The 23,921-nt window shown below is 55.8% G+C and overlaps 6 protein-coding genes across 6 annotated transcripts; 3 read left to right on the top strand and 3 right to left on the bottom strand.

Annotated features, from left to right (window-relative positions):
- Positions 1 to 1,380: 1,380 nt before the first annotated feature.
- GMORB2_0102 (alanine-glyoxylate transaminase / serine-glyoxylate transaminase / serine-pyruvate transaminase) lies at positions 1,381 to 2,995 on the bottom strand (the record flags this gene model as incomplete). The annotated part of the gene is made up of 3 exons (XM_035462088.1): positions 1,381 to 1,823; positions 1,949 to 2,574; positions 2,745 to 2,995. 3 exons carry the CDS (start codon positions 2,993 to 2,995, stop codon positions 1,381 to 1,383), a joined length of 1,320 nt encoding a protein of 439 aa, XP_035325018.1.
- A 775-nt stretch (positions 2,996 to 3,770) lies between these two features.
- On the bottom strand, positions 3,771 to 6,372 carry GMORB2_0101 (type II protein arginine methyltransferase; the record flags this gene model as incomplete). The annotated part of the gene is made up of 4 exons (XM_035462087.1): positions 3,771 to 3,950; positions 4,050 to 5,488; positions 5,551 to 6,160; positions 6,241 to 6,372. 4 exons carry the CDS (start codon positions 6,370 to 6,372, stop codon positions 3,771 to 3,773), a joined length of 2,361 nt encoding a protein of 786 aa, XP_035325017.1.
- A 733-nt stretch (positions 6,373 to 7,105) lies between these two features.
- GMORB2_0100 (pre-mRNA-splicing factor ATP-dependent RNA helicase DHX15/PRP43) lies at positions 7,106 to 9,488 on the top strand (the record flags this gene model as incomplete). The annotated part of the gene is made up of 2 exons (XM_035462086.1): positions 7,106 to 9,298; positions 9,372 to 9,488. 2 exons carry the CDS (start codon positions 7,106 to 7,108, stop codon positions 9,486 to 9,488), a joined length of 2,310 nt encoding a protein of 769 aa, XP_035325016.1.
- A 4,439-nt stretch (positions 9,489 to 13,927) lies between these two features.
- On the top strand, positions 13,928 to 16,990 carry GMORB2_0099 (protein of unknown function (DUF2411); the record flags this gene model as incomplete). Its single annotated transcript, XM_035462085.1, has 4 exons — positions 13,928 to 14,085; positions 14,222 to 14,634; positions 14,745 to 15,085; positions 15,326 to 16,990. The coding sequence occupies 4 exons, from the start codon at positions 13,928 to 13,930 to the stop codon at positions 16,988 to 16,990; spliced, it is 2,577 nt and encodes an 858-aa protein (XP_035325015.1).
- A 3,217-nt stretch (positions 16,991 to 20,207) lies between these two features.
- On the top strand, positions 20,208 to 21,335 carry GMORB2_0098 (uncharacterized protein; the record flags this gene model as incomplete). Its single annotated transcript, XM_035462084.1, has 1 exon — positions 20,208 to 21,335. One exon carries the CDS (start codon positions 20,208 to 20,210, stop codon positions 21,333 to 21,335), a length of 1,128 nt encoding a protein of 375 aa, XP_035325014.1.
- Positions 21,336 to 22,202: 867 nt separating this feature from the next.
- Positions 22,203 to 23,660, bottom strand: GMORB2_0097 (kinetochore protein Fta7; the record flags this gene model as incomplete). The annotated part of the gene is made up of 3 exons (XM_035462083.1): positions 22,203 to 22,388; positions 22,456 to 23,289; positions 23,523 to 23,660. The coding sequence occupies 3 exons, from the start codon at positions 23,658 to 23,660 to the stop codon at positions 22,203 to 22,205; spliced, it is 1,158 nt and encodes a 385-aa protein (XP_035325013.1).
- Between the last annotated feature and the right edge of the window lie 261 nt (positions 23,661 to 23,921).

Genomic DNA, 23,921 nt, shown 5'->3' with positions numbered 1-23,921 from the left:
TGGGAAGGAGAGAGAGAGGGAGAGGGACGGAGGCGTTTGGAGGGTGCTTTTTTTTGGGGGTTCGTTACGTTAGTAGCAGTTGAGAGAGAGGGTACTATTACTCTGTAGCGTGATTGGAACTGGAGGATTGTTTTAGCAAGTTGGTTAACAACCTAGAAAGAAAAAAAGAGAAGAGAAGAGAAGAGAAGAGAGAGGGTTCAGAGATGCCCGGAGAGAGAGGAGCAGAGAATAAGAAAATTGGCCCCACAATCACGGACGGCGCGACAAAATGGCGGGGCTCAGCAGATGATAGAGAGCACAGCACAGCAGCAGCAGCGGCAGCAGCAGCAGACAGCTTGGAAATGATGCGTAGTACTAAGCGGCGGGGAGGGGAAAGTGAGGTGTGTGAGAGGGGAGGGGAGAGGCTGTGATGCAGTTTTTCTGTCAGCCCCGTCCTGTCTAGAAGTACCGGTAGAACGCGTAGTGGCTCACCAGCCAGCGCCCGGATAAAAGGTACTTAGAAGTCTACTACGAGTACTGCCCCTCCCCCCCCCCCGTGCCTCTCTGACATGTCAGTGGATCGAGAAAAACTATGTGTTGGCAAGGTCACCGTCGCGGCCTACCAGTGAACACTTCAGTGACCTGCGTTTTGGGCCTTGAGACGCGCTGGAACTCGCGGGTCGCCGCAGTGACAGCACGAGCATCCACTCTATGACGCCCCCGCCCTTGTACCCAGTACATCGTCACCTACTGCAATCTACGAGTAGAGCCTGCAAGTTATATCGAGCTTCTTATTGCGTCTTTTAGACTATCATTTGGAGATGATGCTGTGTTACTACTACCTCGTTCCTACTCTTCCTACTGCTACATGCTAGCTGTGCGAGCACTGCCGCCTAGGTGCTTGCACTCCTGCACTCTGCCTGCACTTCCAATCTCCTGGACCCAGCCCGCCTTTGTCCACCCGCCGACAGCGTGGCAAAACCCCACCTTGACCCGGAGCTTCTACCTGAGGCACCACTCACCTCTCGTAACCGCCGACAACCTCGCCGTGTATCATCTCAGGGAAAATGCTATTGCTAATTTGAGCTTCCACAATAGGAGAGACTATTCAGGTAGGGCCACGGGTGTGGAGAGGAGCAGTGGCCGAATCTTCACTGCACTTCACATGATATGGCGGCATTGGAGCTACGTCAGTCCGGATATAGCGATCCCTGAGCCGATCGATTATATTCACTACTGCTGCTGCTATACTTAGGGAAACAGTTTTTTTTAAAAAAAAATTTGAACAAAGCCGTAGATTTGATTGAAATGTGTTATTTTAGTGTATCCATCACTTCTTGTGAGCTGGAACTCCTTTTTGTTTTCTTTTATTTATATATATATATATATACACCCCCTTCCCTAAGCCTTCTGGAATCCGCACTCGGACAGGCTGGCCTTCAAAGCGTTCATGGCCTTCTCAATGTCACCACGGCTGTCGTCCATGGCACTGATGCCCATGTGCCCGAAACGAATGTACCTCGTAGCGATGGCTTTGTGGATGCCGCCGGCAAAGATGACACCCTTGCTGGACAGCTTGGGGACAATGTCGGGGATGGCAACGTTCTCGGGGAGGTAGATGGCCGTCATGGCGTGGGCCTGGTCCTCGGGCTTGGTGGCCACCACCTCAAGTCCGAGGTCCTTGACCGTCTTCTTGACGTAGTCGGAGACCTCGATGTGCTTCTTGAACCGGTCGGCCAGGGGCTTGGACAGTATCTGCTTGAGCGACGTGTTGAGGGCGCGGACGAGTTGGGGGGAGGGCGTGGCAAAGTAGGCAGGCTTCTTGGCCTCGTAGCTCTGCATGACTGTTTCGTTTCAATTCCATGATTAGCCATCATCGATCCGTGTATACAAGGGAAGAGGAGGAGGAAGCAGGACACAGAAAAAGCTTCCTTGCTTGGGGGAGGAAGCGTAGATGGGGAGTGCATACTAGGGGTCCAATTCTTCATGGAAGCAAAGTAAGAAGAAGGAGGCGTCTTCCTGTTCTTGAAGGCTTCCATCGCCTTGCCGCTGAACATGGAGATGGACAGACCGGCAGGGCAACCGATGGCCTTCTGGCTGGCAGTGATGACACCGTCCAGACCCCATGCGTCGAACGCAATCTCCTCGCACGCGACGCTGCACACGCCGTCGACGATGACGAGCGTCTCAGGCGACACCTTGTTGACCAGGGCCGTCAGGTCCTTGAGCTCGCTCAGCACGCCCGTCGACGTGTCGACGTGCGTCACAGTGATGATCTTGTACTTCTTCTGGGAGAGGGCCTTCTCGATCTCGGGGAGCTGAGGGCGTCCGCCGACGGGGCCGTCAATCTTGGTCACATCGGCGCCGTACGTCTTCAGGCAGTCCGCGAAGCTATCGCTGAAATAGCCCGTGCTCAGCACCAGAGCGCTCTCGCCGGCCTCGATCAGGTTGGCCGACACGAGGTCCCAGCCCAGCGTGCCTGATCCAGAGATTACGAAGGGTTGCGCAGAGGGGTCGGTCGTCTGGAAGAGCTGGCGGACCTGGGTAAGTGTCTCGCCGAACACGGACACGAAAGCGGGGCCGACGTGGCTCTCACTATATCAACCATGACCATCAACCCGTTAGAAAAAGAGTAGATAGCTGCGCGCGCGGGGTAGGAGGTCTGGAGATGAGGGGAGGGGGGAAGGGAGAGGGGGGGGGAATGTAGCAACGCCACCCACAAGTTGACGCGTGGCAAAATTTAAAAGAAGAAAAATGTAATATACCTGTAGTGGCTCATGGACTGGAGAACGGCATCGTCAAACTCGATGGGACCCGGAATGAGAAGGGTTGCGTGTTCTGGTTGAGACGACATGGTGCTGACTGGTCGGATCTGATTGTGGGAGGAGATAGCTGGGGAAGAGGGGGAGGGCAGGGAGGGGGAGGAAGAAGGTTTATTAAGATGCCGCGACACGAGAGAAATTCGTTGCTCGGCCGAGGGGGCAACGACGTTGGAGGGCAGCTTGCGACGCTGCATGGCTGATCTAGAAGTCCAAGGTCGCAATGACGATCGCATGGCGCTAAAATCTGTGATGGATGGCTGCTGATGGTTGGGCGGTTTGTGGCCTCGGGCGGCGTTCCGTCTGGGGCGGGGGCGAGGAGGGCTGTCGGGAATTTACCCGAAGGTTGAAGACGCACGATAGTGCATGCACGTCAGCACGCAAGACCTGGTGAGGAGATGCGGAGTAGGATACTCGTACGGTAAAATCCACGCTTCAATTGTTCGGCTGGGGGGGGGGGGGGGTTTCACTCGAGGAATAAGTAGATAACAGCACAGGATACAAAGTGCTCGTACTCGTAGGAATATATAGCCTCACGGATAGTGACCGACGTTCATTCAGTAATCTTGTTCCGTGCCAGGTGAGATTGACCAGGAAAGAGAGGGTTCGGCCGGTGCCTTTCCGCTATCCAGTGCCATCGGCCATCTCCGTTACACCGTTTTCTACTCGTACTCGTAGATAAACAAACACACCCCAGCAACGACCCATACACAATAATGCTCTTCTCGAAAATGCATACATATAGACGTGGATACGAGCCTGGCCTTTGCTATGGGAAGAACAAAGAGATTATTTACCCCTACATAGAGTCATTGCGATAATGATCTGACCGTCAAAGCAGTTTGCATTTTTTGCCTCCTCCGGACAAATGGAGCTACTGCCCACGTCTTTAAACTGCCAGACCCGGGTATCAACCGTGGCCGCCTAACTTGGTCTGGTTTGCTTCACGCTTCCCGATTCACGATTCAGGCTTTACATCAAGCATGCCATTCTGCGACTGCTGCACATGTCCGATGAAGCCACCCTGATCCTGGATGTCGGCCCGACCCACGCCCATGCCTCCACGAGCCACTCGTACCAGACTTTACCGTCATCCGTCTGTCGCCACATGCTGACCTCAAGCTCCGTATCCGCCGGGAAGTGTAGCGGTTTCTGTATCCGATCCAAGGGTTAGCGCTTCTGCTGCTCACGGTACAGCGGGGGCCAGAGAGGCTGCATCAAATGAGGGGGGAGGCTGGGGAGGAACATTACCTTGAGCGGAAAGAAAATGGGAAACCAAGAAATCATGTCCTTGCTCTTGTAGTCTATACGCTCAGGGTGCGTGCTGATCTCTACCTTCTCACCAGCAGTCTCCTTGAGCTGCGACTCGTACAGCGTCGACTCAAAGTAACCCGCCAGGCCGTGTGTGACGCCCCGTGCCCTGCACACAAACGTGACGTGGCAGAAGCGCGAGTTGTGGTCGTTGGCGCCGGCCGCGCCGGCCATGCTGCCACCGCCACCGCCGACGACACCGCCGGACCGCCGGGCCTCGATGGACTCGATGGTACCCGTGGGGATCGGGTGGACGAACTCCCAAGCCTGTTGGATACGGGGGTGGCCGGGGACCTTCTGCGTGACAAAGTCCATGGCGAACAGGCGCACCACCCAGGGCGTATCAAAGGCTGTCGAATCGACCGTGCTCCTAGACAGTATGTCGGCGTACAGCTTGGGCGTGGAGATGGGACTGAAGTGGGCAGTGTATGAGCTGGGGATAGAGATGCCGTGCGGCTTGGCCATGACGTGCTGGATGCCGTCAAGGCACTCGGGCGACAGCTCGTTGTCGCCAAACGAGCCGAGAAGCTCCGATATCAGAATGTCCACCTTGCCGTAGACGGGGCCCGTCTCGGCTGACTCGGATACCACGGGACCTTTCCACGACCTCATGTCCGTCTTGATCACCTTGACTTTGCCGTCCCATATCGACTTGTTCTGGTTCAGCAGGTAGACGTATGCGTTGGGGTTCTTCTCCACCGCCCACACCTCGACGGCAACGCCCGTCGATTCGGCTGCGCGGAGAGCGCGGGTAACTAGGGGACCGCGACCGGATCCGGCAACAGCCATGACGACAACACCCTCCTTGGAGGTCGGCTTGCCCAGCTTCTTCCACTCGGACAGAGCTTCCGTGCAGGCGATCTCGTACTGCTCGTACTTGACGGGGTCAGCCTCAAAGACCTCGTACGTGGCCGACTCGAGGTTGTCCGCCAGGGGTTGTAGGGGAGATTGCAGCCAGTCCTGGAAGCTCATCAATGTATTCGCCTCGAGGTCGGAGAGGGGCGGCTGCTGCGACTCGAGCCACTGCAAATACGAAAGGTGGTCTCTGGACGACTTTGCCGGCCCAGACTGTTGCTTTACGTTGGCGTGCGCCTGTGCCTGTGAGAGGCTCGGGAAGTGCTCCTGAGACTCGATTTGCACGCCGGTCTGGGAAGTCTGCTTCTGCTTCGCATCGGGACCGACGTCGCAGAGAAGCAGCCACGGTGCTGCCTTGAGTTGCATGTAGTTGAAGATGAGCTCCTGATGGTGCCTAGACAGGCTGGGAAAGCCGCTCGCGTTCTTCTGGAAGATCTCGGGCCACAGGGTGAGGTAGTGCAGAGGTTCGGCAAACCACCGGTTCTGCAGGGTTTTTTCAGGCATAACCTTGGGCAGTCGCAGCGCTGAAAATGACACTCGCAGTTAAAATATTGACTCAGACGTTTGATATGCTGTGGCCACTCACACACGAACAGTCTCATGTCGTACTCGCACACAGAGCGGATGTGGTTCCACGAATCCCATGAAGTAAACAGGTCTACCTCCTTGGCTTCCTCCTCGGGAGTGGCAGTGGTGTCGAGCGAAGAGAGGAGCTGAGCCTGGGTGGCAACACCGGGCTCACGGTACATGGGCATGTGAACCAAAAAGGTCAACCGGTCCCCGACCTTGAGTGCTTCCTGGACCGCGCGAGAGTACTGTGCCAGGCCCTGGTTGCCCCCAGTCTTGGACGCATCGCGCGCGGGTCCCTGGACGACGAGGCTCTTGACGCCGCAGAAGTTGGCGTAGTTGATCTCGAGGTTCAGGACCTGGCGAGAAATACTAGAAATGATGCGGTTGGGTGAGCACAGATCAATCCAAGGACTGATAATTCCCGTGTATGTGTTGACGGCAGGGCTCGGGAACAGACTCGTGTCCTCGGGCGTCAACGGCGGCAGAATGGGGTCTGGGACGGAAGGGGTTGTAATGTTGGCATTGTCATCGCCTGCGGCCTTGACCGTGGCCAGATGCTTCTCAACCAGTTCAAACACCCGCGATCTGAAGTTATCATTCGTAATGGGCGTTGTCACAAAGCTCAACTGGAAGACGTGTGTCAGTTCTCGTTCCCTTTCCGTATATTGTAGAATGGGACTGAGAGGTAATATTGAGCCGCGCTTACACCTTGGTTGAGCAGATGGCCGTACTGGATGTCCTCCAGAGGAGCCGTCCGCTTGGAATCATGATGGCCAATACGGAAGCTGGGCTGCGGCGGCACAAAGCCCTGGGGCGTAAAGATGGCGGATTCGGCCATTCTCTCCAGGTTTGCAGGGTTTTGCGTGGATGTGTGGTTGAGGTGGGAAATATGTGGCCCGGCAAGAGCGATGCTTTTGCTATAAAGGAAAGACACAGGTTTTTTTTCCCACGCAGCTAACGAGGAGTTTGCAAAACACCCTTTCTCTATCCACTCTGTCTGATATTAGCTGCCAGAGTGGTGAAAGATAGACTGAAGCCCCCCCTCCCCATCTTGCTTCACAACTTTTATTTTCCCAATTATTTTCTCAGTGAGCACTCGCGCGGGATGGAGTGCACAGTGTTTTCACTGTACATTGGTGTTGGTGGATGTCACCATATCCAGACACTTGCAGCGGGCAAGAAATATGGTATGATTTCTTGAACGTATCCCTTATGGACTCTTGGAAATATTCATTGCGGCTGATAGGAGACTTCCAGCGGCTTAACTGACGGGCAAATTGATTATATGGGCAATTCGATAATATGATGACCTTGTGCACACAAGATCACAGTGTGCGTGTATCTCTCTTCCGGGGCTGCCCCACCAGCCTAAGCACTGTGCCAATTCCAAGGGTCCTTATCGATAACAGATCGCAAATAGTCCCGCCAAATTTTTATTCGGAACAGTAACCCGCCTTGTTGACGCCGACATCTCAAGAACACTGGAAAGTCGAACAAACCACCTCCCCCCCCTTCCCTCCCCTCCCCCGAAGATCGCGAACACCTCGGTTGATTGCGTTACCGAAAAAAAAATGTCCGATTCGATTTCGGGAAAACGCGCGAGTGCCAATCCAGACGGGCCCTCGCGCAAGAAGGCCCGGAAGCAAGACGACGACGACGACGCTGACAGGCACAACCCGTACCTCGCCCACATGTATGAGGACGAGGACCAGAACGGCGACAGCAAAGCCAAGGGTGCCGCCCTGCTTTCGGGGCTGAAGCGTCGTCATACGACGGCCGAGCAGGCGGCCGAGGTCGAGGACCTGTCCGACAACGCCTTCACGGGCCGAAAGCACACGCAGCAATACTTCCAGATCCTGAAGTCGCGGCGTGACCTCCCCGTGCACAAGCAGCGACAGGAGTTCCTGGATAAGTACCACTCGACGCAGATCCTGGTGTTTGTCGGAGAGACGGGTTCGGGTAAGACGACGCAGATCCCTCAGTACGTCGTCTACGACGAGCTGCCCAACCTGACCCACAAGCTGGTGGCGTGCACGCAGCCGCGTCGTGTGGCCGCCATGTCGGTGGCGCAGCGTGTGGCCGACGAGATGGACGTTCAGCTGGGCGAGGAGGTAGGATACAGCATCCGTTTCGAGGACCGGACGGGCCCCAGCACGATGCTCAAGTACATGACGGACGGTATGCTCCTGCGCGAGGCCATGCACGACCACGAGATGTCACGCTACAGCTGCATCATCCTGGACGAGGCCCACGAGAGGACGCTAGCCACGGATATCCTGATGGCCCTGCTGAAGCAGATCGCCGCCCGCCGCCCCGACCTCAAGATCATCATCATGTCGGCCACGCTCGACGCCCAGAAGTTCCAGAAGTACTTCAACGACGCGCCCCTGCTGGCGGTCCCCGGCCGCACGCACCCCGTCGAGATCTTCTACACGCCCGAGCCCGAGAAGGACTACGTCGAGGCGGCGATCCGGACGGTGCTCCAGATCCACGCGTCCGAGCCCGAGGGCGACGTGCTCCTGTTCCTGACGGGAGAGGACGAGATCGAGGACGCCTGCCGCAAGATCAGCCTCGAAGCCGAGGAGCTGCAGCGCGAGGTCGAGGCGGGCCCGCTCGTGGTGTACCCCCTGTACGGAACGCTGCCCCCGCAGCAGCAGCAGCGCATCTTCGACAAGGCGCCGGCGCCGCTGCGCGCGGGCGGCCGGCCCGGCAGGAAGGTCATCGTGTCGACCAACATTGCCGAGACGAGTCTGACGATTGACGGCATCGTGTACGTGGTGGACCCCGGATTCAGCAAGCAGAAGATCTACAACCCGCGCATCCGTGTCGAGTCGCTGCTGGTGTCGCCCATCTCCAAGGCGTCGGCGCAGCAGCGGGCAGGTCGCGCCGGTCGTACCAAGCCGGGAAAGTGCTTCAGGCTGTACACGGAGAACGCGTTCAAGAAGGAGCTGATCGAGCAGACGTACCCGGAGATCCTGCGGTCGAACCTGGCCAACACGGTCCTGGAGCTGAAGAAGCTCGGGGTCGAGGACCTGGTGCACTTTGACCTGATGGACCCCCCGGCGCCCGAGACGATGATGCGGGCGCTCGAGGAGCTCAACTACCTGGCGTGCCTCGACGACGAGGGCGAGCTGACGACGCTGGGCAGCATGGCGTCCGCGTTCCCGCTGGACCCGGCGCTGGCCGTCATGCTCATCTCGTCGCCCGAGTTCTACTGCTCCAACGAGATGCTGTCCATCACGTCGCTGCTGTCGGTGCCGCAGATCTTCGTCCGGCCGGCCAACAACCGGAAGCGCGCCGACGAGATGAAGGCCCAGTTCGCCCACCCGGACGGCGACCACCTGACCCTCCTCAACGCCTACCACGCCTTCAAGGGCCAGTCCACCTCCAACCCGGCCGCCGTCAAGCAGTGGTGCCACGACCACTTCCTCTCCTTCCGCCACCTGTCCAGCGCCGACAACGTCCGCGCCCAGCTCAAGCGCATCATGGAGGTCAACGAGCTCGAGCTCGTCTCCACCCCCTTCGAGGACAAGAACTACTACAACAACATCCGCCGCGCCCTCCTCGCCGGCTTCTTCATGCAGGTCGCCATGAAGGAGTCGGCCGGGAAGGTCTACCGCACCGTCAAGGACGAGCAGGCCGTCCTCATCCACCCTTCCACCGTACTCCGCACCGAGTTCGACTGGGTCCTCTACAATGAGTTTGTCCTCACCTCTAAGCAGTATATTCGTACCTGCACCGGTATCCGTCCTGAGTGGCTTCTGGTAAGTCTTTATTCTTCTTCTTCTTCTTTCCTCTCCTCCATACACATACTGACTGTCGGGGGCGGTGAAACAGGAAATTGCACCAGTATACTACGACATCGACACCATGGAGGATAACGAGATGAAGAGGTCTCTGCAGCGCGCTGCGGAGAAGAAGCGCCGCAAGGCTGCCATGAAGGCGAGCCGGTAAACCCCCACACAGATAGACTACACCATCACGGGAGCGATGAGTTGGCATCAATATATCATGTTTGTTTATATCATGTTTTTTTCTCTCTCTCTATTATTTCTTCTTCATGTCGTTCTTCCTCTTCTCCATACTTTGAGAATGGGATATATATCCAAATAAAAAGTGCTCCAATTGTGTTGAGTGTGTCTAGGGTTTTATGAGTGCTGGTCTGTCCCTTCTGTCCCTCCTGTCCCCCCCCCCCCCCCTCATGTGTCACAAGACTGATGATGTTTTTATGTTACGACAAGTCTCACATGGTTAGCCAATATAAAAAAGTTTGGTTTTGCCATCAGCCTCATTTTTTCTTGCTTTTCTCTTGAAATCCCACACGGAAACTGACTGACATGGAAACCCCTCCCCTCCCAGCCTATTACATTCGTAATGTAATGTCATGATGATTATGAAAAGAGAGCACAGCAAAGTCTTACATTCGCTGCAAACCAAAAAAAAAAAAGTCTCGAACAGATTGGTTAGGTTACAGATTATCAACCAACCCCTCCCCCCCACTAACGAAAAAGAAATCCACGGGATGGTGAAATAGGATGAGGAAGAATGATTCCATAGACACTATTCTAACATATAGCATATATCATTCGAGGGAGATAACTACGGGCGTCTCAACGAATCCCTCTCCCGGCTCGGCCGTAGAACCTTTCTATCCCACCTATCCACCTAGGACACACACACACACGCACACATTCTCTCCCTCTCCCCCCCCCCCCTCTCCTTTTCATGTCTAACATCTTTAATGCAGAGGGTGACAAGCAAACAGGTACACGATATGTCATCAGTCGCACCAAGTCTTCGGGCTATAAGATTTCCCCTTTCCCTCCGACCTCTCCCCCCCCCCCTCGCCGACCTCCTCTTGAGAGTTTAGCTGGAAACAGGAACAGGAAAGGAAGAAGAGAAGCAAAAGTAACGGCTTTGTCTCCCCCTTTCCCATTGCTGTATAAGAAATCGTCCTTGTACATCTCAAGGGCAGGTTACATACATCTTTTTTTCTTCTCCCTCCCCCCCCCCTGACTACAAAAAAAAAACACCATGGACTCGACCGGCGGTTTCTACAAATATCGCTGCAAGTACTTTTACACTCACAACTGTCCGAACTGGGTCTGGGTCAACCAGTCATCATGTGCCAAATGCCTTGTGTGTCTATCTGATTCCTCTTCCCTCTTTTCCATGTCCTTGTGGTTTTCGATGCTTGCCTGTCCTGTCCCCCCCCCCCCCCCCCCCCCCCCCCCCCCCAACAGAGCACCTACAGGCTACAGCTGACTTTTTATCATACAACCAAAGGCCGAGGGAAGAGAATGAGGACGACGCCGTGGTACCGACCCCAACGTCCTACCACCATGAGGGGTTTCTTTACGTGGAAAGTGAGAGGGATTAGAAGAGGAAAAAACTTGTTTTCCTTCGGAAGAATGAATGGGGGTCGACTAGGAGCGGCCCGTCCCGATGCAGAAAAAATAAACATCCCTCTTGGTGGGCCTGGGAAGGGAAAAAGGAGTCTTTTCACGTCTGTACAGCAACTACTGTTATATTAGGCCAGAAGACTTGAGTGCAAACAGGGACTGCAAATTCCCTTCACTGCTTTTCCAGGTGCTACCTGGGTACTGTCTAGACTACTACCTCGTGTACCTAATACTAAGTGTCACGATATCTACGTAGACGTGGGAGCAAGGCTTTTTTTTTTTCTTCTTCCAGGTGGGGGTTTGATCATTCCGCCCACCGTCCTCTCATAGCCCCCGCCTGGTCACTTCTTGGGGCGATTGGACAACAACATTCATCACAAGTGGACGCCTGCAAAACACAGACCAGGTAGCGGGTCTTTTGTGACCTAAGGAGCCTAGTGGGCAGTTGATGCTGGCCAAACCAAGAAGAGAAGGTCGCCACCATGTGTTGGTGGTCTGCCTCAGATGCTCGTACCCACGTTTGATTGCTCATGTTGAGATTCGAGGAATGTTACGACGCCGCATATTGGAACTGGGCGAGCCTCGATGGTCGGGAGGATGACTGCCCATAGGCAAGCACGGGGTAAGTGTGCGTATTCGTCGTTGTGCTGTGCGTGGCCGTTGCAGTGGCACAACGCATGGGATCGACAGGCTGTCGATACTAGGACCTGCTGGCGTGTTAGCGCATGAGGACAGCAGACACCGACAGAGGGGGTAGACTTATCCCCTCGGCCAAGGGGGGCTGTCCTCGACACCATTTCTGGCGCGAGGACAGCCTGGGACTGCCGATTCCCAACTGGCCTGCCCCGAGATTCCAATAGAAGCAACAGAGTAGAGAATAATCAGTCAGCCGACGCCAACGACCTCGACATCCGAGCCCCGAGCCATGATTGCAGGCGATGCCGGACAAGTACGAAACTTTGACTCCAACACGAGATGGGTCCCGGAACCGCGAGCTCTCACAACCTGAAGCATAAGAAGTCGAAGAGACACCCGAACGAGGCCCCGAAGTCCACACGCCGCACCGCGATTCCATCCTCGACAGTGAAGATCCCGAACGCCATGTCGGGAGAATAAGGGACGATCCAGATGCAGCCCCGCAAGCTCCATCTGTATGTGTAGCGCTGCCAACAGGGACAGGTTTTTGTTTCTCCCCCATGGCTCAAGAGAGCTGTTTGTCAAGGGGAGCGATTCCGCACGGACAAAAGACATCGATAAAAACCGCGCTGTCATCTCGAAGAGGTCCTCTTGTCGAGGACCACTCGAGGTAAGATGATGTTCTGGCGCCCCTCTGAACCGTGGGACGGAGCCCACGCCCAGAAGGCTGATGCGTCTGGTCAGGCTAGATGCAGAGCATCACGCACCCGCAGCATATGGCCAGGGTACGGTCCAGGGAGCTTCGGAGAAGAGCTGACAGGTTGGATGTGGTGGGGTGCCGATGAACAGGAGCCCACTCCGGCGGCACCCGAGGGGGAGAATGTCAGGATATCCGAGAGCCTTCTGCAAGGTGACGAAGGAGCATTCCCATCAGCCCAGGTGGGCATTTCCGTATGTATCCTCGGAACCCTCGCAACACAGCTGTGCTTGACAGCTGCGCTTTCCGGCAAGGAACAGTCCTAGGAAGGAATATTTGCGAAATGCCCAGGCTGATTGTGTGTAGCCAACCTTGTGCTCAGATCCCTCTCTCCCCACTCATGGAGCTCCCGAAGCGAGCCCCGAATCCGAAGGTGGACCCTGCATCTCCTATAAACCCAGCTCGGCAGCACCACCCAGACGACCTACTAGTGACCGTTGTCCTGAGCCCAGCGTAGAGGGCTGACGAGCGTCCTCAGACCAGAGGCTCTTACCAAATAGGCTCATGGCACCTCTCTCTTGCGCACCCATAGAGACGGGTGACTGGAAGTTGCCCTCCCCGACAGTCCGTCGGCACAGGATCTCCGCGCACGCCTTTCCGCTTGTTCAGCGGGGGGAGGCCGTGCGGAGCTGCCTGGCCAACATAAAAATCGGTTCAGACGGAACAGAAGACGCAAAGCTTTGTTGTGAGACCAGCTGTATGCTTAGGGTTAAGTTCCGAAACTCGTTCCCCCCCATGAGCCAGTGTCGTCGAGTGAGCCAACGACAGGAAGACCGCAATGAATCCCACTTGCAGCAAAGCAGCGAGGTCCTGATACAGGTTCGAGAGCTGCACATTGCGGCACCATGATCAGGACTGGCGGGGGGGGACGGAGGTCTGCGATAGACATTCCTGGCGGAAAACGAAGAATCGGAGGACTGAGGGGAGGCGACGCGCCTCGTTGGTGATGCCCTCCAAGGAGAGAGGCATCGAAGGAGCTTTCGGTGCTGGCACTGCATCATAAAGGAGAGTCCAAGATGATTCCGACGCGGCAGACGAGAAGAGCAAAGCCACTGCCTAGGAATCTGCGGAGACGGCTTGAGGGAACGGCATTGGTGTTGCTCACATTGAAAGATGAGGTTGAAGAGAGGAAAGACCTTGAGACGCGGTGCCCACTTTTATGGTTACGTGCACGGACCATTCATAGACGCGTTCGCACGTGACCTAGACGTCGTGACATGTCAAACATGTCAGGCGATCAAGAAAGGTGCTATATACACTACGACAGAGCGTGAACGAGGTCTATCAAGACCTGTGCATGTAATGATCATGGTCACATCACAAACAGAACATCGTCTCTTTGAGTAGCCTAATCCTGTGGTCGGCACCGTAACAACGCTACATGTACTTTGCGGCTAGGAGCACCGGCAACTCCTCTCGACTAGGCTCACGTGATTCTTCCTCATCTGCACCAGTGCAGCGTGTACAAGTATCCATCATGATTTGTAAACGCATCACCAGTCTTTCTTTACGGCTCTCTGTATTTGCTATCTGCTATGTTAGGGCTCTGGATCAGAGAATTTCCATAACTTTCAAGACCGGACTCTACGTGAGATAGAATGGCCGAGCAGTCAAGGACACCACAGCAGCAACAGCAACATTCACAGCCCAAACTCGCCCAAGAACTCGTAGACGCGGGCCAGCAAGCCTTTGACCCATCACTCGATGCAGAATCCAGAGAGGCAGGACTAAAGAGTTACAATGAGCTCATCAGACGGTAAGTAGCTCCACGCAATTCTTACCACTCTGCCCACGTGACTGCAAGATAGAGAGGCAAAAGGGAGGGAAATCATGGAGGGAAAAGAAAAAGAAGAAAAAAAGGACTGTTCTGATACGTTTCGGGGCTTGTGCAGGACCGAGACCTGGGCTCTCTTACCTGCTCTGAACGCGCTCATCAAGCCTGGCGTCCTACCACCGTGGCTCTCCAAGGGGTTTATGCAGACGCTCACATTCTTCCCCTTGCGGCCCGACGGTGTCAGAGGCACCATGGAGTTTGTCTTCTCCGTGCACCCGAGCTCGTCACAGCTTCCTCCCGACGGGACGGCACCGCAGAAGCAGGGAGCCAGCATCACCCAGGAGGCCGTGTCGATTGTCACTAGGCTCCTCGCGGCGGTGCCGGCGTCCATGTCGGCGCAGGAGTGGTGCGAGGGGATATCAGGGCAGATGTTTCACCTCATGGATGGGAAGGATGGCCCGGATCTCGCGCGCACGTCGGCCCGGATCGTCGGGTTTGGATTCCTGGGTAGGAAGGATCTGGGAGCACCAGGTATGACACAGTCACGATCGCCTTGCTATCCGTCTCCTTCTACCACGACGCCAGCGGCGCCATCTTCCCCCCCCGGGTTATGTAGCTGAACTGACACGGTCTCGTCGCAGGGTCACCCGGTTGGAATGTATTCGTCCAGCCACTTCTGGCAAACGTTGACCCATCGCTACGGTCCAGAGGAGGGCTGGGAGATGACAAAGACACCATCAAGAGGGAAGAAGGAGAGGAAGGAGAAGGAGAAGTCGTTGACCTGACTCGGGACCGAGTTCTCACCACGACCGAGTCACTCGAGACGACCCTGAAACGCCTCAAGATATTGATCCTCTCCAACCCGGCACCAGGGCTCTGCAAGAGGATCCTCAAGCCTATCCTCGTGCAGCTGTGGTCTCTGGCCTCCTGGCCAGGTGCTCCCACCACGCAGGACTCCCCTCGGGGCATGGCGCGGACGCTGGTCGGCACCTACCTCAGGCTCTCTGGCAAGGACGACACGATGGACAGCCTGCTACAGCACGGCCTGTGCAAGGGATCCGTACCCGGGGCCGAGGTCACGTGGGAGTATCGTCTAGAGGAGAATGGGCAGATGAGTGCGGTGACCAAGCCGACCGCAGCAGTCGCCGGTGTCAGCTGGGCAGAGGTAGAGGAGAAGGCGACGAGCCTGGCAGACATGGTGGTCACAGCGTGCCCGGCCGAGGACGTGTCCGTACTGTTCCTCAGATTGCTTCGGCAGTGGATCAAGACGACGGGGGAGTCGGCGGACATCAGGCTCCCGATGGAGACGGGGGGGAAGGAACAGAGACCAGGATCGCCTCTTCGAGACTTGTTCGAGGTGACGCTCCTACAGAAGCTCCTGGACAAGGCGCCAGAGAAGCTGGTCAGCCAGTTTGACCAGCTACTGGAACTCATCGTCCAGGTGCTGCAGGCCGACGGCGAGATGCGCATGGACGACGAGCTGGTCGGCGTCGTCCTCAGTCTGCTGAACATGGTGGTGACGGCACCGACATTTCAGAAGTCGGACATCAGGAAGGACGAGCTCGACAAGATCGAGGCATCGCTGGACAGGCTCAGCCGAGAGCCGGACAGAGGCTCGGCATCCCAGACGGCGGCGAACCTGGGCCTGCTGCTCAGGTACCGCGGGGACATGGACGGGCCGGACGACGAGGCGGCGGCGGCGGCGGCGCCAAGCAAGCGCCAGGTCGAGGACCGGCGCACGTACGACCTGGCGATGAGCTACATGACGGGGGCCGACAACCCACCGCCGGTCATCTCGGAGGGGATCAACCTCCTGTCGGGACTGATCGTGGCAGGCAGCCCGATGCTGGACGTGACGGCGGTCAACGTGCTGCTGTCGAAGCTGCTGGCCAACGGCGAGGACTACATCAACCTGAGGGTGATCAAGACGTTTACGCAGCTGGCGAGCAAGCACCCCCGGTCGACGGTGGGGGAGATAGCAGACCACTACCTGGACGCGCAGGAGCGGGAGTCGACGGACACGCGTCTACGGTTCGGCGAGGCGCTGGTCCAGGTGATTGAGCGGCTGGGCGAGACATTTACGGGCGAGGTGGCACAGCAGGTGGGGGAGACGCTGGTGTCGATCGCGGGCCGCCGGGGCTACAGACCCAAGACGCTGGCGCGTCAGGCACGGGAAGAGAGGCTACGGGAGATGAAGCGGAGGAAGAAGGAGAAGGCGGCGGAAAGGGGGCAAGACGATGACGACGACGATGACGGCGACGACGTTATGGGTGATGGCGAGGAGGAGGAGGAGGAGGAGGGGCGGGGGGGGGACCGGTCGCGCAGAGAAGCACTGGCACAGATCGTGCAGGGGTGGGACAGCAAGAGGGGAGCCGAGGACGTGCGCATGAGGACGTCGGCGCTGTCCATCCTCGGGGTGGCGATGGAGACCAACATGCGCGGGATGGGGGCAACGCTGAGCTCGAGCGTGGTGGACCTGTGCGTCAGCGTGCTCACGCTCGAGCCAGAGGTGGAGAAGGGCATACTGCGACGGGCGGCTATCGTGACGGTCCTCAGCTTCGTCCGGGCCCTGGACCGGGCACGGGAGCCGCGGCAGCGGCAGCGGCCTCCGCTCGGGTTCGGCCTCACGGACGAGAGCCGCGACGACATCGTCCGCACGCTGCGGTACGTGGCCGAGACGGACAATGACGGGCTGGTCAAGGAGCATGCCAGGGACGTCATCGAGAGCCTGGAGAGCTGGCAGCTGTCGCAGTTCGTGCCGGCGCCGAGCGGCGACGCTCAGGGTCTACCGACCATCAGCAGGCTGGCAGGGCTGACGGTCGATCCCGACGTCGGCAGCAGCAACAGCAGGATTGGTGGACGTCCCAGGATCGAGGAGGTTGAGTGATGGTCAGGTCGGTGATGCACGGCAGCTCACCATGCAGCTATTACCAGAGTACGGGTAGATGGATGAAGATGTGTCTTTTTCTCTCTCTCTCTCTCTTCATTTTACGGTTCAAGGTTGACGGATCCGAAGAGAGATGGCTGAAACCGGAGATGGCGTCCTCGTTTGGACATGTTTTCAATGCCGCAAGTTTTATCTTTATTTTTAAATCTCCGCCCCCCCCCCCCCCTTCTTTTCTTCTGAGGCAGGATGGCATACGAATATGAGCATTAACACTACGCGGACAGTCAAGGATGCGTGTTCGTTCCACGCTTTAAAAAAAAAAGATTTCAGGATTGGGTAGATGACACTAGAGAGACGGGGGTCGGTGATGGTGGCGCTGTATCAGAGCTGCGGCCCCTGGAAAGGTTACGAAACAGAGGTCCAACCAAGGTGCAAGAGAATGTTTCTTCTTTCTTTTTCCCTTCCTCTTCCCCCCTCTTTTTTTCCTATTCCTCTTGGATTATCCTCTCTCTCTCTCTCTCGTACTCGTAAGATATCTGACAGTAGTACACGTGTATACGACGTATTCAATAACAGTAATCATAGTCATGCTCGGTACGTAATGTCAATATCATACATGGCTCCGTGAGCAGAAGGGTATCAGCAGGTGATATTGATACGTAGTCCTCCTCCTTACCTGCTTTCCTCCGATTGAGAGGATTGAGAGGATTGTGAGGGGATGCCAAGAGAAAGAGGAAAGGGGGAGGAGGAGAAACAAGCCATCCTTTTATTATTATTATTATTATTTATATATATGAATAATACATAATAATATAGTATAATACTGGGGAAAGCTTTACGACTTGACGGTAGAACACACACACACACACACACAAAATAAATAAAAATAATGATTGGTGGTCCGATGGGAAGTGAGATGTGAGAAGGGATGGCTGATGAGAAGGGGGGGGAAGAAGCATCGTCATGACCACTCGCTTGATAATGCGCCACCGAGCCGGAGAAGGATAGGAGAGGAGGGATATGACGAGTGTGCTAGTTTGTGAGGTGGTCAAATGGCGTGATGGGATATGCGATGTCGCGTCTATTAACACGCAGAATGGAGATGAGCGGGAATCACGGCGGACGGGTAAATAAACGGTACATGTGAGAGCGCATTGATCGCATGGTCAATAGGAGGAATTTCATACGGAATATCAATACCGTGTGCATGACCCGTACTCGTACGGGTATCAATAATATCCGTGCTCATGGTCTGTTCGTGATGTGTACGAGTCTAGGTCGGCGCCTGCGTGCCTGAAATTTCTTTTCATACCGTAAGTATCTCGTAATTGCATATCACGGTTACTATTTATTAGATAGTGACAGAGCACGGAGGATTATTACTTGCTCGGTAAAAAAAAAATATAGATGAATAAAATAACAAAAGAATTGAAAAGAAATGAAAAGAAATGAAGAGCATGTATATACATGTATAGAGGTATATGTATATGTATATATGTATATGTGTATATATGTATATGTGTATATATGTATATGTGTATATACGTATATATGTATATGTGTATATACGTATATATGTATATGTGTATATATATATGCATGTATACATATATTCCTACATCACTACATAAAACATACGCCGTATCCGTGCATGATACGAACATCTTATATATTCCCACCTGTACGGATCATCATATACATCAATCACCTCCCTGCCCAGTCCGAGCGCATTAATTGGCGAGGCGCAGTGACTACTTCAAGGCTCCGTAGCCCCGGCGTAGCGGGTGTGGGTGGGTGGCCCTGTTCCTGGGTGATTCTCCATATGGATCATGAGACAGACGATTGGATGACGAGGCGTCTCAGATTTATCCTGTACCTGCATCTGGGGGGTGGAAGGGGAGGGGACACGACGGCTGAGCTATTACCTTTGCTCGTTCCTTTTTGTGTCTCCTCTGTTCCTTGTCGCGAACGGGTGAGTATCCGTATCTGTTCTGGCGGTTAAGGAGAGAGTAGAAAGAAAGGCATTGAATAATGAGAATAGTATCAACCAACCCCCCCCCCCCCTTTTATTATTATTATTATTTTTTATTTTTTATTTTTTATTTTTTTCAAAAATCTATTTATGCGTATCACGAACATGTCTGTCATGATGTATGGCTGAGACTTCCAATATCACTAGTCCCAACCACTTATGGGAAGCATGGCTGACAATGAGGAACAGACACATTTTTGGGAATGGACGGTTTTGTCAATCTCTCTGCAGGAGAAGAAGGAGAAGAAGAAACAAGGTGGGGGGACAGAGAAGGAGAGAGAGAGAGGGAAGAATGTGCGAACCGAGATCTGTTCGTGACCCCGGTAAGCGTACGATACATACCCCCTGACCCCTTGCTTATTCCTTGTTTCTGTGTCTTTCCACGATTAATATACCACATATATGGTTATGATATATTATATAATGATGTATCGCGCTGGGCAGTCTACTGGTACGGAGCTTTGATAATAATAATAATAATAATAATAAATATAACACACACACACACACCCACACAGAGAGAGAGAGAGAGAGAGAGAGAGGTATTAATCGCAATCGTACATGTGAGTGTGCACCGATATCCATCCTCCTCCTCCCCCCCTCCCCCCCACCAACGTTTCACACTCTCCCAAGACCATCATGTACACACCACCGTTTCTCTCCAGTTCCACCCAAGAGACAGCAGACCCTGATCCCTGTTCCTGCAAAAAGTGGTCCAACGACGAGAGAGGAAGAAAGAAAGGGAGAGGGGGGGAAAATGGCATTGCCCGTCCGTTCGTATCCGTATCTTCAGGTAATACTTCGTATTCTCTTATATCCCCCCCCTCTCCCCTCCGCCCCGATGGTTTCTATTTTCTTCTCCTTCCTTTCTTCTCCTCTTCCACCACCACACGGACAAATCTTCATTCTTACATACGAGGTCTTGACGACTCTTTTTCTTCTTTTCTTCTTCTCTTCTCTTCTTCTGGCTGAGCCATTCATTCTCTCCCTCAAATAAAAAAAAACCACAAACATTCATTCCTCTTACACGTGAATATTCTCTTTTTCTTTCACACACAATCATTATATATCAAACCCTCCAGGAGAGCTACCCCCCATTTCACCATCATTCTTTAAGATAGAAAAAGAAGACAAGAAAGTCGTCATATCTATACATCTACATATACAGAAAAACACTTCTTCAAGATGCAGTTCACCGTCGCTTCTGCTCTGGTCATGGCCACGGCCGTCTCCGCCGGCATCAACGACCACGCCCACTTCCACTTCCGTCGTGACAACTCCACCGTCGGAGAGCAGCAGACCACAATCACCGTCAAGACCACCCAGATCCACACCATCACCAGCTGCGCCGCCACCGTCACCAACTGCCCTGCCGCCACCGACTCCTCCGCCCTCGCCGCCCTGCCCTCGTCGGAGCAGTCGGTCGTCATCGTCACCAGCACCGTCGACATCGCCACCACCGTCTGCCCCGTCGCCGACGCCGAGGAGGTCTCCTCCTCTATCCTCTCCTCCCACAGCGAGGCTGAGGCTACCGCCACCGCCACGCCCACCGCCCCCGTCGCTGGCGCCCCCGTCGCTGGCGCCCCTACCCCCATCTTTACCTCCATCCCCAGCAACGGCACTGCCACCGGGGGTAACTCTGGCACTGGTACCGGCACCGGTAACTCTGGCACCGGCTCCGGTACCGACTCTGGCAACGCTGGTTCCGGTTCGGGCACCGACTCTGGCAACACTGGCTCTGGCTCNACCGACTCTGGCAACGCTGGTTCCGGTTCGGGCACCGACTCTGGCAACACTGGCTCTGGCTCCGGTACCGGCGCCCAGACCTCCACCTTCACCGGCACCAAGACTGCCACTGCCACCCTGACTCTCTCCTCCAAGGCCGCCGCCACCTCTGCCGCCTCTGCCGGCTCCGGCTCCGGCTCCGGCTCTGACGCGGATACCGACACCTCCAACAGTGGCACCGGTTCCGGCTCTGGCTCTGGCTCTGGCTCCGGCGACTGCGCCGCCGCCGAGACCGTCACCGTCACCGCCCCCGCCTCAACCGTCTACGTCACCGTCAACGCCGACAACAGCGCCATCGCCACCTCCACGGCCGCCGCCCCTGCTGCCGAGACCGGTACCGCCGGGACCGGTGACGCCGACGCTGGTGATGATGCCGACGCCGACGACGACGTCGACGACGACGATGAGGACTGCGAGGATGTCCCGGCCACTACAGCCACTGCTCCCGCCCCCTTCCCCACCGGTAACAACGGCACTGTCCCCGCTGGTGCCGCCGCTCCTTCCGGCTTTGCCCGTCTCGTCCGGTAAATCCGTCAACTAGCCGGACTGGTCTCGAGATAAGGAGAACAAGTCCCGTCTTTTTTTCTTCTCTATTCCTCTCTATGAGACAGGGAAGGGAAAGAACTTGTATATGTGTGCGCCCCTGAGAGTGTCTTCCCCCCCCCCTACGTGTGCGTGGAGGGGAAAGAAAGAGGTAGTGTTGCTTGGATTCGGGATCTTGACTTCCGGAAGTTCTTTGTTTTGTATATTTTGGTAAATAGCCTCTCGTTATAAAAAACGTCGTGTGCAGTTTCTTTCGTGGTGATGGTTCGTGGGCAGTATGGACAGAAGAGTCCCTTGCCTTGTCAATGCTTCGATGTTGATGGTGTATGCCGTTGATGCTCCGTACAATACGTATATTACCTGTAGTCGGCATAAAGATCTTGTTTCGAGTATAGAAGAAAGAGATGCTACATGTCCGAATGACATATCCCTCGTTTCAATCACATTAGGAAAAGATGGACAATGATCGAAATCTCACCAAAAAGAACAGCTCGTGCCAATCCCGTACGCGTGTTCAAAATGTATCCAGTGTGTGTAAAACAATCAGCGTCTCCGCTTGATTGTACATCTACGCGTCGTTTCTCTCTGTATCTTTGGATCTCCCATGCATACTAAAAACATTTTGGGTATATCTCATCATTTTTTTTTTCCAAACCGAGTTGTGATGACGCCGCATGATCATGCAAAAAAAAAAAAAAAAAAAAAAGGCTAGACAGAAAACACAACAGAAAACGCAACAGAAAAGAATAAAGAGAAGGGGAAAAAAAAAGTAGTCATCATCATATCATGTTTCCAGATGAAAGAGAGAAGGAAAGAGAGAGAAAAGAGGAAGAGAAACGCCAACTTGACACTTCAACCCAGCACCACCTGGTCATACTGCTTCGGGTCAAGATGTTTGAGCAGGGTGGCTCGCAGGGCCGTCCTGGCCTCGGCGATCCGGGCCGTCAGCCCGTCCGTCTGCTCGAGGTTGGTCGTCATACTGTCGACGTGGCCGCTGAGCTGCAGAGCCAGAGACTTGAGTTGATCATCGTCCAGGTCCTGCCCATCAGTCAGTTAACTGCCATCGATTCGGACTCCTCAGAGCCACACACACGGAGATACCTACCTTGAAAACTGCATCGGACGGGACACGCCCGTCCCTGTGAGAGACCATCTCCACGGCACCGTCGCCGAAAAGCCGACGTGGGTTGTCGTCGTCGTTGCCGTTGCCGTCATCGTTGTCGTCGTCGCGCGAGGGCGCCTCGGGCACGAGTACGTGGGCCTTCTTGATCTGGTCCCTCCGGACGCGGGCCTGGCCGCGCGCACCAGCCTCCAGGTTCCGCAGGTTCTTGTAGTCGAGCTCGAGCTCCCTCTCCATGTGGTCCTTCTCCCTGCGCAGCAGCTCGACGGCGTGCAGCAGCGGTTCGAGCTGACGCTCCAGGGCCTGGGATCCGTCCAGCACGCTCTCAAAGTCCAGCTCGGCCTCGACGCCGGCCGTCTTGCCGCTGCCGATGCCACGGGGCCGTCCGCGTCGTTTGGCGGCGGCCGCCGCCTGGCCGGAAGGGGCTGCGGCGGCCGGTGGGAAGGGCAGCCCCCTCTGGAGCTTGCGGGCGATGCGCCTGTCCAGCAGGGAGAGGGCCGAGGCTGTGTGCCGCCGACGCTGGCCGTTGCTCGCGAGCCGCTGCATGATGGGCCGGTGGGCGAGGGCGAGCGTCTCCGAGGCGGCGGCCACCGAGGCGGCCGTCAGGGGCGCCCACCTGGCGTCGATGGTCGACTGCTTGACCGAGCGGATCGTGGTCGACACGTGCGGGTACGGCGCGTCGGGTTCCGTCCGCAGCGATGAGCGGCGCCTCGAGTCCAGCGAGGCGCGGCCGCTGCTCACGCTCAGGCTGCCGCCTGATATGCGTCGTTGCTGCCGGGACCCCTGGCCGCTCTCGTCCTCGTCCTCGTCCTCCCGCTGCTGCCGTGAAGCGCGCTCACGTTCGCGCACCTCGGCTAGCGAGGGCCGTCCCCTCTTCCTCGGAGCGGGGAGCTGCTGCGCCCGCGCCTCGTCACCCTGCAAGGACGCGCGCTCCCCCCCGGCTGCTGGCAGCGGCGGCCCATTCTCCACGTCGGATTTACGCGGTCGACCTCGCTTCTTGGCTGCGCCGCCTGCCGGCTGGCGCGGGGCGGTGTTGGGGTCGGTGCTCTTACGTGGGCGTCCACGCTTCCTGGGGCGGTACTCGTCGTCTGGATCGTTGGTGGGCTCTTCGGCTCGGGACGCGTCGGCCAGGTCCTGGGCGCGTTTGCGGCGAGGGGAAGAAGATTTTCGAGCCTGGGGTTTTTTATCATCATTTGTACTTTCGATCAGTTCTATGTGGAAGAAAAAAAGGAGAGAGAGAGGGGTATCAGAAGAAGGATAGAAACGTACCATAATGTTCCCGTCTAGAGAGAGAGGATAGTATGGGAAGACAGTAACGCGTGTGTTTACGCTCTTTATAGGTATGTAATATGTAATGCACTAATTCGTCATTGCCGATGGAGGTGAATACCCCGGCAGGAGGTTTGCCCGTCCGTAGTGGGGGGGGGGGGGGGGGGGCAATTGACCCCTGG

The sequence above is a fragment of the Geosmithia morbida genome, assembly GCF_012550715.1.
Source record: "Geosmithia morbida isolate 1262 chromosome Unknown scaffold_0, whole genome shotgun sequence".
NCBI lineage: Eukaryota > Fungi > Ascomycota > Sordariomycetes > Hypocreales > Bionectriaceae > Geosmithia > Geosmithia morbida.
The sequence above is the reverse complement of the archived record's forward strand: the minus strand, read 5'-3'. Positions and strand labels throughout refer to the sequence as shown.